The following is a 10,274-nucleotide window of genomic DNA, read 5'->3' on the forward strand; positions in this document are numbered from 1 at the left end:
GAGTGCGAGCAAATATAGACGTAGAGAAGCTGAGCTAGGCGTGTGTGGGCGTGTGTGAATGTGTGTGAGTGTGTGCGTGAGGCTATAGAGAGACTTAAAGTGTCTATTTAATATTGTAAATTTAATGTGTTTAAGCGTCAAACGGTGTGTGTGTGTGTGTGTGTGTGTGTGTGTGTGTGTGTGTGTAACGCGAGTTCTAAATGTGAACTCACAGCAAATCATCTTTTAAGTAGTGGTCACATTAAAGAAAGAAATGACCTGTAACGGAATTTTAAACATTCAATTCTTATCATTTTATAACTTCATCAAACATCGTCATTATTATTATTATTATTATTATTATTATTATTATTATTATTACTATTATGATTATTTTTTGTTCCTTCTGTGTCAAAGCGTTTTACTCCGCTGCAGTATGGAGAGAACATGATGTCATGATGACATCTAGCGGCCAACCGGTGTATCACAGCTAAATCACACTCCTCCCGCCTGTTGGAGGTTTTGTTGACATTTATTGTTCTACGTGTGTGTGTGTGTGTGTGTGTGTGTGTGTGTGTGTGTGTGCCTCATTGTGTGTAGTGCCTGTAGATGATCTCGTGGTCATTCACCCCAGGATGTTTTCACTCCTCTTCCTTTCGCTCTGCAGTGTTTTCAGTTCTTGTAAACTCACCTTTTTTTGTTGTTGTATATTTTTATTGAAGCAAGCGTTGGACCTGACAGTGTGCAGACAGCTGAGGGACCTGCTGGAGAGTTTGTACACAGAAAGATGGGGAAAAGGAGAGAGAGATAAAGAAAAGGAAAGACATTTGTATGATTATTATTATTATTGTTGTCGTTGTTGTCGACAAAGAACCAGAGGAAGAGAGAGAGAGAGAGAGGAGAACTTAGACCCTGAGGCAAAAAGGGCAATTTACAGGATGATGTCGTACAGCAGTGTAGGCAGCTACAAGTGGCATCATAGGCTGAGGTGAAGAGAAAACAAATAGAAGAGAATCCACCCAGCAGTCACACAACCCCGCTCTGACTGCCTGGGATATCAAATAAGTAAACTCCCTTTTACCTATAAAGATAAATGAACTGTAAATCTGTTGAATCTGCGTGCTAAGTTTCCGCTTCAGCACTTTGCACTTCTTCATACTTTGACCTTAAAATGTCACTCAACTTTTAAAATACAAACAAGACCTCCGACTATTTCAACCAGATTCCAAAATTGCTGATAACTTTCATAGGTTTTGAGAAATTCTACTTTTAAAATAACAAATCTTCAGTCTTTTTTAAGTTATATGGTGCGTTCAAAGACACCAGGATTTTACAAGACCTTCCTTTGTAAGTTTGAATCTTTTAATATTGTGAATCTTGTTCTATTTTGAGTCAGCATGAGATGAAAAGGTCACTCTCTGTTTTGAAACACACGGGACATTCCCAGCATCCTCTGCACAGCAGGGCGTGAGAACGACTTCCTTCCTGTTTGCACAGAGCGGATTGTTTTCTTTCTCAGCTTCAGTTTACGCTTCGATCCTGCATTCAGATCCTCGTGACCCAAACAGAGAAACAGAGAGATGAGTTTCAGTTCTGCGTTCCAACACTTAGAAAGCGATGAGTCAGCTAAAGCATGAGGTCAAGGCCAAGCTTCAGTCAACCTACAGGGGGCATAACAGGGGCGAGAGGCTGGACAGAGCTGGAAAGCAAAACCAGATAGAGGAAAAACCCAAACGCTGTCATTTCTCTGCAGCAAACAAATTCATGAGTGATTTCAGGGAAAAGGAAAGAGTTTCTGCACTTGGCGTTTCCTTTTTATGATAATAAACTGATGGGTGTAACGTTTCATTTAGAATACAACGACAAAACACTGCAGCTGTCTGTCTGTCTGTCTGTCTGTCTGTCTGACAAGTGTAGACTACCTGTAGTGTTGAACTCAACAATCGTCACACCCATATGTTTGGATAAAGCTTCAACCTGGGGTTTGCTCTTAGATTGAGAAGGTTTAGCCACATCCAGGTCTTTATGTGGGGCAGTAAGGGCCTGAGTGAGTTTCTCTTTTAAGTGGCAAATGGATCTGTGTGTCGTCTGTGTAACCGTGTGTCAAGATGCTTTACTCTGATAAACAATGAAAAGAGAACAGGACCTAGAAAGGATCCTTGAGGTCCCCCACAGGTGAAAGGACCTGAGGGCGGCTGAGGAAGTACCAATACATAGAGAGAGAGAGAAAGCGGAGTTTGTCCTGAATGTGTTTGTGAGGTCACAGAGGCATGCAGGTGTCCACTTCCTCATTCAGCTCAAATCTGTCTATGTCAGCTGGAAAAGAGACAAGTTTCCTTCCTCTGCCATGACTTCTTTCGCAACGTGCGGCGGATTGAACAACACCCGGCCTTATAAGATGCTGCAGGAGGAAGTTGGGGCGAGTGTGGACATGGATTCATCGGTGGACAGGAGCGAAGTGTCCTACACGCACGCCAACCCGCTGTTTGACTTATCGCTCAGCCGGAACGAGCTCTACAACTTCGAGACCGACGGTGAGTGTCTCAGGCTACGAGCCCACGACTCAACCACGGGGCCGCAAACATCATGACATCATCACCCGATCTGACCTCAACGTTTTACAAACAATTCAGGATCTTCAACCTGAACTCTGAACACAAATTTAACAAGATGACCCGAATACACGAAAAAGGAAAACCTGAATTTTGGAACATTTTGAAACATGGATTAAATTTGTTATGCAGCAATAAAATAACATAAATGTTCAGGGTGTTATTATTCATCATATTCTAAAGATAATGAGGATAATTGACATCAAACGTTGTATTTTCTAATACTTCATGTCAAGATGCAAACTTTCAACAACGCAAAGATTCTAAGGGTTCTGATTTGCCACCGTAAGAAGCTTTGACTGTGTGAGGCTGCTGCTCTGCTCTGCTTCGCCACTAGATGGCAGCAGTGTCTCGGCTCACACACCCAGGCAGCTTCTGGTGACTTTGGCACGGCGGCTGAGTGAAAGTCAAACTGACTTCAGACCTCAGAGGCTCAACATAACTGCAATAATGTTTGACTGGCAGCGCTCTGAAAGTATTTACAGTTCAATCCAAAAAGAATGACATGAATTACAAACTAAAGAATGATGGAAATGAGGAAAATGTGTGTGATTGTGTTTCTCTCCTGTTTGTGTTTCAGATATGAAGCCGGCCAAACCCAGGAGGAACTGGTGCTTCCATGTGATAGTTCTTTACCTCATCCTGCAGACGGGATTCAATGCTTTTATTCTCTACAAAGGTACGACTGCAGAGCCATTCAGTTACTCAGATCCACAGTGAGTCGTGTGTGTGTAGGTGTGTGTGTGTAGGTGTGACGTGGCGTCTGATGCCCTCCTCTTCCTCTGCAGTTTGCACGCTGGCGCCGTCTGTCTCCTCCTCCTTGGCGGCCAAGCAGACGTCGTCCAAACACATCCCGCTGGACGGAGAGCAGGCGGGGGTCGACCTGCAGACGCTCGTCCAGAACAACACGCAAGAGACCAAGACCCTGCGGGGCCACGTGGGGTCCCTGCAGACCCAGGTCACAACCAGCTCAGGCTCAGTCAGGACGCACTGAGTCTAAGTGTTTGCTTTACTTCTGCGTCTTCTGAAAAATCTAACCAGCACTTCCTGGATAACTTTGTCTCTGTGTGTTATGTCGTTCCCATCGGTTGCCCCTGACAACAGATGAACAACCTGTGCGGAGAGGAGGGTCAGTTTGTCCGGCTGAGGGCCGACCTGAGCCTGCTCAACACCAGCACACGCACACTGCAGGGCCAAGTGACCACCATCAGCCTCACCGCAGGTCTGTGTGTGTGTGTGTGTGTGTGTGTGTGTGTGTCTGTGTGTTACAAACATCTGGAGAAGCTTTTAGTTACAGAGGCTAATGAAATATACTTTATCATCATGAAACATCGCCTTCGCTTACTGTGTGTGTGTGTGTGTGTGTGTGTGTGTGTGTGTGTGTGTGTGTGTGTGTGTGTGTGTGTGTGTGTGTGTGTGCGTGTGTGCGTGCGTGTGTGTGTGTGTGTGTGTGTGTGTTCGTTTCCCAGGACAAGCAGGTGCAGCGGGACAGAAAGGAGAGAAAGGTAGGACAACATAAGTAATCAGTCAGTGTGTGTGTGTGTGTGTGTGGCACCAAAGGTTTGTGTGTTTCTAGCAGAAATCCTGCAGAGACTCAAAGTCTCTCAGTCAGATCCAGACGGTGACATCACCTTTATCACAAGTGTCTGTGACTCATCAGTCAGGTGTCACATGCTCTTGTGGGCGGAGCTTTGGAGGAGGTGCGCTCAGTTGTCCGTTCCACGTTTGGTCTCAGTTCGTTTGTAGAGCTTCACTCTGTCACTCTGGCAGAGTCGCTGCCTCCCAACGCCGCCGGAATACAACTTCCTTAATGTCAAAACTTCATTTGATCGGAGGGTCCGAGTGTGTGTGTGTGTGTGTGTGTGCGACACATTAGCTTTCAGCTGCAGGTCCACACTGATGACCTGTCATGTCCCGTCACACACTGATGAGGGCGGGATGGATGAGCTGCAGAGCCGCTGAGCCCCGAGCTCAGTCAGTCACTGACACCTCTATGAGCCCTCTATCAGGGCCACACACACACGTGCATACACACACTCACGCACACACGCACACACACACACACACACACACACACACACACACACACACATACAGAAATGTAATCTGTATTCATATTTGGATGTGTGTATGCGTCCTTCTGTGTCCTGATGCGGTGCAGAGGTTGAGCCCCTGTGTGTTTCCCTCCAGGTGACAGTGGGGTTGTAGGACCCCAGGGTCAAAGGGGAAGTGATGGAGCGGCGGGTGTGCAGGGACCTCCTGGTGAGTTTCAGTGTTTTAGTTCTTTCACTCTCTGCTCACACACACATCTGACAGAGTGACGTCACACCGTCTCAATGTTTCAGGTCCGCCTGCCAGCAACGGATCTGCCGGACCACCTGGTAAGCCCCCTGTGTGTGTGTGTGTGTGTGTGTGTGTGTGTGTGTGTGTTTGTGTGATATATGCCTTTCTACACACGTGGTGACACAAACAGAACACAGAGGCCTTTCCTTCTTTTGTAATCGGAGTATCGCAGTAATAAACTTCCTATAGAAACGTCCACCGGCGACATCATTGGGAATTGCTCTCTTAGTTTCTCACTCTATGCAGATGATACTGGGATGATGCTGTTGCCTGGTAACGCTGTCATAAATGGACGGATGCAGCTCTTTATCTTTAGTGCTGATAAAAACAGATCAGTAGCCGTTAGCCGTTAGCCCAATCAGCAAGACTTCAGTGTGTGTGTGTGTGGGTGGCTCTGCTGCAGCTTCCTCTTCCTTCCTCTTCCTCTCGTCCCAGCACATGCAGACGTACCTCACAGGCTGCAGCTTCACACTCATCAAACCTTATTGTGACACATGTGCCGGCACACGCCTCTGCTGACATGTGACCTTTTCTTACTTCTCCACCTTAACAAGCAGGAAACCTTTGAATAGTTAGTATAAACTTTCCTCGGCCATATTTATCTTTTTCTACAGACAGCATAGATGAATCATGAATGCAAGTTAAACCCAACAGATTCTCCTTCTCTCATAGGGACTTGTCTCATGAGTCCCTTATGGTTCTCTTGGACTCTTTACCCTGAGGAGGCAAGGCTAAAAACAAACCAGCTTCATCGTTTCACCCTGCGTCCTGCTCCTTTGGCTCCACTCACAGTCCGTCTCTAACCTGGCAGCTTAACAGAGCTTCATAAAGGAAGTAAACAATAAGCTGCTGTGATGTGATCTGGCCTACAGACTCTGTAGTCTGCAGAATGGATCCTTAGCCTTCAGGGTGCAGAAGAAGAGGCACTACCACAGACTATTAAGGCATCAACACAGTTCTATTTGGGAATCGGCAAGATACGTTTAGCTTTTACTGAGGCAGCAGAACTTCTGTCTTTGTGCCGTTGAAGAACCGGCACAAAGATCCTCAGGGCTCAGTGTTCCAGTTTGGACATGACTTTCCTGGAGATCATTCTCTTCTTTTAAATCACTGGATTATTGCTTTTAGTCATCAGTCTGCATGACATGTTTGTGGCAGTGTGTGGTTGGCAGAGGAGGAGCATGTTGACTCTGTGTTCCTCATGGTGATTCATCCTAATAAACCTCTTTATCTTAGGAAATAGGACCTGAAACAGGATCTTCAAGTCACATGGGGTCAATATTTGCCTTGGTGCCGTGACTGGAGCTTGTTAGATTCGTCTTATTTGCTGAGATGGAAAGGGCATCAGCACAATGAGATGAAGAAATGTTGTCTTTCACTTCCTTCTTTGTCGGTTGGTCATCCTCACTTATTCCGCTCAGTCCAACTATAAACTTGCACAGTTTGCATTTTTGCTCAGGAATCTGTAAATCATTAACTTTTACATTTCTGTCATCATTGTGTGAGTTCTCTTAAGGTTAAAGAGAAACCTATGTACTTGGTCTGCTCCTGTATCTCTTTGTGTGTGTGAGTCATGGGCCAAGAACTTGATTGGGTGATATTGGGCTATAGAAATAGAGTTGACTTGACTTGACGTAAAACTAGATAGTAGCAGAAACTAATCCACTGGAGGTTCCTCTTGCTCACTCAGCCGTTGGTGGAGAGGGAATCTCTCGAGGAATTATCTCTACCTAGGTTTCTTCTCTTTTTCTTGAACATTCAGGTTTTCTCTGGAGTTTGTCCTCATCTTCCCAGAGAGCTCTGGGCGGGTCGGGAATTTTCCTGATGTTGTGGGTCTGTAAAGCCCTTAGGATGTTTTATGTGTCTGGATCAGCAGGACCTGGATCAGTAGGGTCTGGATCAGTAGGACCTTGATCAGTAGGGTCTGGATCAGTAGGACCTTGATCAGTAGGACCTGGAACAGCAGGACCTGGATGAGTAGGACCTGGATGAGTAGGACCTGGATCAGTTGGATCTGGATCAGTAGGGTCTGGATCAGTAGGGTCTGGATCAGTAGGATCTGGATCAGTAGGACCTGGATCAGTAGGATCTGGATCTGGTGGTCCCTCAGTCCTCTTCAGATAGGAGCTCTGCGTCTCCAGGCAGAGCCGAGTGTCAAGCAGAGCTACAAACATCAACTAGCAGCTTCATGGAGCTGAGGTGGAGCTGAGTCAGGCTGAATGGATCTGCATCAGAACTGGATTGATTATTGATTTAGGAGATTGGATTATAAATCAATCTAGAGAGAGATTCATTCAAGTTACTATGGGAGGTTTTCAATGATTGAAAACTTTGTGCCTGTTACTTTGTTAATCCCTTTGTTTTTATAATGATATTCAGATAAAACGGATAATGATCTGAAATCTGATTAGTGGGAGAACTGATAGAGGCCGACTCTCTCTCTCTCTCTCTCTCTCTCTCTCTCTCCCCCCCCCCCCCCTCTCTCACAGGTCCCATGGGTCCACCTGGAGTCCCTGGTGACCAAGGCCCAGGTGCAAAGGGAGAGAAAGGGGACCCTGGGTCGTCAGGCTCTGCTGGTGAGTTCATGTTTGGGTTCTAAACGTGTTGAGGGGCGGTGATGGATTCTGCTCACATAGACAAGGTTGAAGAAAGTCCTATGGAAAAAGACACTTCTATAATGTTGACAGAGTAAAGAGCAGTAATATAAGGAAGTGATGGTTACACAAAGACACCAAGACACAAAGACACAAAGACACAAAGACACACAGACACAAAGACACACAGACACACTATTCCTTTAAACTCATTGTGCTTTCTTTGACCCTGGGCTGACATCAGGGGTACCTGGTCCTAAAGGGGACAAAGGGGACACCGGAGAAGCAGGTACATACACACACACACATGAATGATTGATCTTCAAATGTTCCTCGCTGCTGTGTGAGTTTGTGTACACGGTAAACGTTCAATCTGCTGTCTGCAGGAACCGACAGCCTGCATGGTATGCCCGGTTTGCCCGGCAACCCTGGACCTCAAGGCCCAGCAGGACAACCAGGTCTGCTTCACAGAACATCAGTGACATCATGTCTGGTCTAATGTGTGTCTTTGTATCGTCTGATCGTACTTCAGATTTGACTTGGCCCTGATTTCTTCTTGTAGGTTTAATGGGACCTCCAGGTTTGAATGGGACAGAAGGTGAGTGCTGCCAGACGTTTGTGTTATAAATATGACTCCAGACAGAACCGGTGGTATGTGTGTGTGTGTGTGTGTGTGTGTAACTCAGTGACGTCTGATTCAGTGCCAATCAAGCAAAATGTCAGTGAAGTACAGTTTTGTGGTATCTGGGTCTCACTCGGTCTCAGAGGCTCATTTGTGTGTGTGGCCGTTTTGTCTCTGGTGGCAGGACCCCAAGGCCCACCCGGACCTAAGGGAGACGCAGGAGGCACACAGGAGTGTAAGTCCACACCATGTTTCTACCACTCCCTGCATTGACCCGGTGTAGACCTGATCACCATGGGAACAGTCCTCTAACACGAAAGAGCTCTAATCTCAATCTGACCATATTTCAAACGTTAACTAAGCCCATGAACTGGATTCATCTCGACCTTTGACCTCTCCTTTGCTGTCAGTAGTATGATGCCTAACACTGAAACTTCTCTGCAGTGAACGTGCGGCTGGTCGGGAGCAGAACTCGCGGGCGGGTGGAGGTGAGGTATAACGGCGTGTGGGGCACCGTGTGTGACGACAGCTTTGACTCTCTGGACGGCAAAGTCATCTGTAGAATGCTGGGCTTCCAAAACCTGGTTTCCGTCTTCACTTCCAGCGACCCAGGTAAGAACGCTAAGAACACTGAAGTTCTCTCCTCATGTCCGACGCTTTACACCGGACCGTTATGAAAACACCTGGAGGAACATGTGGAGTTCTGAGGCCTGTCTGTCTGTCTGTCAGGCTGAGCTGCATCTTCACACAGTAAGAGACCAGTCTGAGTCATGATTCATGTGTGTGACGCCTCCTTTAGGTACCGGAAAGATCTGGCTTGATGAACTGCGATGCAGAGGCACAGAGTCTGAAATCTTTGACTGCCCGCACAGCGGCATCGGCATCAACAACTGTGGGCACACTGAGGACGCTGGAGTGCAGTGTCTGTAGCAGTGTGTGTAGCAGTGTGTGTAGCAGTGTGTGAAGCAGTGTGTGAAGCAGTGTGTGAAGCAGGCGCGTGCTGTCAGCGTGGGAAAAAAATGACCTGATGTTTGACTGACAGGCACACACACACACACACACACACACACCGACACAAACTTACTGAGTGTGTGAGCGGGGAAACAGACATTCAGCCAAGTTTGAGTTCATTACTAAGCACATTAGCGTGGATGCATCTCTCTGTAACACAAACAAATCACTGTAGACTGAATCATTTTACTTCTGTGCATCACGTGTATCAAACTATGAAAGTACTGTCGTGAAAATGTTCCCACAATAAAATGTTTAAATGTACTCTTGTCTCTCAGTGAATCATAAACCCTCGACACGGCCGAGCAGCAGCAGCCCTCACCCTCTGTTTCTGTCTTCCTGTGCCCATCAGTGACTTCCTCCTCCTCCTCCTCCTCCTCCTCCTCCTCCTCCTCCTCCTCTTCCTCCCCCTCCTCTTGCCATTAGCGACATCTTCGCCACATCAGCAGAGATGAGTCTTTGCCGAGGTCTGTGAAGATGAAGAGGTCACGCTGAAGGCCAGGAGTGTTGCTGAGGACTGATTTGTGACGCAGCCGGCTCGCTCACGTTTCCCCCCTCAGGCCTCATACACACACACACGCGTGTGGAGTTGACACAAATGGCATCGCCGGCGTTCCTCTTAAAGGAGAAATAAGTCAGATTTTTACCGCCTCTTTGCACAGAATGATGGTAATCTATCAGCTGATGCAGACGGAGCCTCTGATCGATCCCAGCCGCTCTGCCGTCGCCTCACAGGAAGCTGCCAGCTCTGCCTCTCTGTATTCACTTCCTCACCTCAGGTCTGGGACACATTCTCATCTCAGAGGGACTTTAGGACACTGACACTTCCCTGACTCTTTGCTCATCTGTGACTGACATCGTCTACCTTCCATACACTGTGTGTGTGTGTGTTACAGGAAATGTGTGTGTGTGTGAGGGTTGAGTCATCCACAGGTGCTCCCACACCTGAAAACCCAACGCTCCACTATTACTCTCCCTCGCTGCAGCACTGCGGTGCATACTGAGGGGAAACAGCCTGTCCCCATTAAACGTGTAGGTATCGGGTCAAAGTGGTATTTCCCTGTAGAGGCGTAACAGAAGGGAAGTGGCGGTGTTTGTAGCTCTTTGTTGTGT

At 47.0% G+C, this 10,274-nt stretch overlaps 1 protein-coding gene across 1 annotated transcript; it reads left to right on the plus strand.

The window, feature by feature from the left end:
- The first annotated feature begins 2,356 nt into the window (after positions 1-2,356).
- LOC142990477 (uncharacterized) lies at positions 2,357-9,425 on the plus strand. Its single transcript, XM_076140278.1, has 14 exons — positions 2,357-2,513; positions 3,172-3,270; positions 3,380-3,549; positions 3,696-3,813; positions 4,061-4,096; positions 4,782-4,853; positions 4,937-4,972; positions 7,424-7,510; positions 7,773-7,817; positions 7,915-7,986; positions 8,091-8,126; positions 8,335-8,385; positions 8,595-8,762; positions 8,950-9,425. The coding sequence occupies exons 1-14, from the start codon at positions 2,378-2,380 to the stop codon at positions 9,078-9,080; spliced, it is 1,257 nt and encodes a 418-aa protein (XP_075996393.1). The 5' UTR covers positions 2,357-2,377; the 3' UTR covers positions 9,081-9,425.
- The last annotated feature ends 849 nt before the right edge of the window (positions 9,426-10,274 follow it).

The sequence above is a fragment of the Genypterus blacodes genome, unplaced genomic scaffold (genome assembly GCF_046128005.1).
Source record: "Genypterus blacodes isolate CSIRO-AG114 ecotype Tasmania unplaced genomic scaffold, CSIRO-AGI_Gbla_v1 ptg000544l_1, whole genome shotgun sequence".
In the NCBI taxonomy this organism is placed as follows: Eukaryota; Metazoa; Chordata; class Actinopteri; order Ophidiiformes; family Ophidiidae; genus Genypterus; species Genypterus blacodes.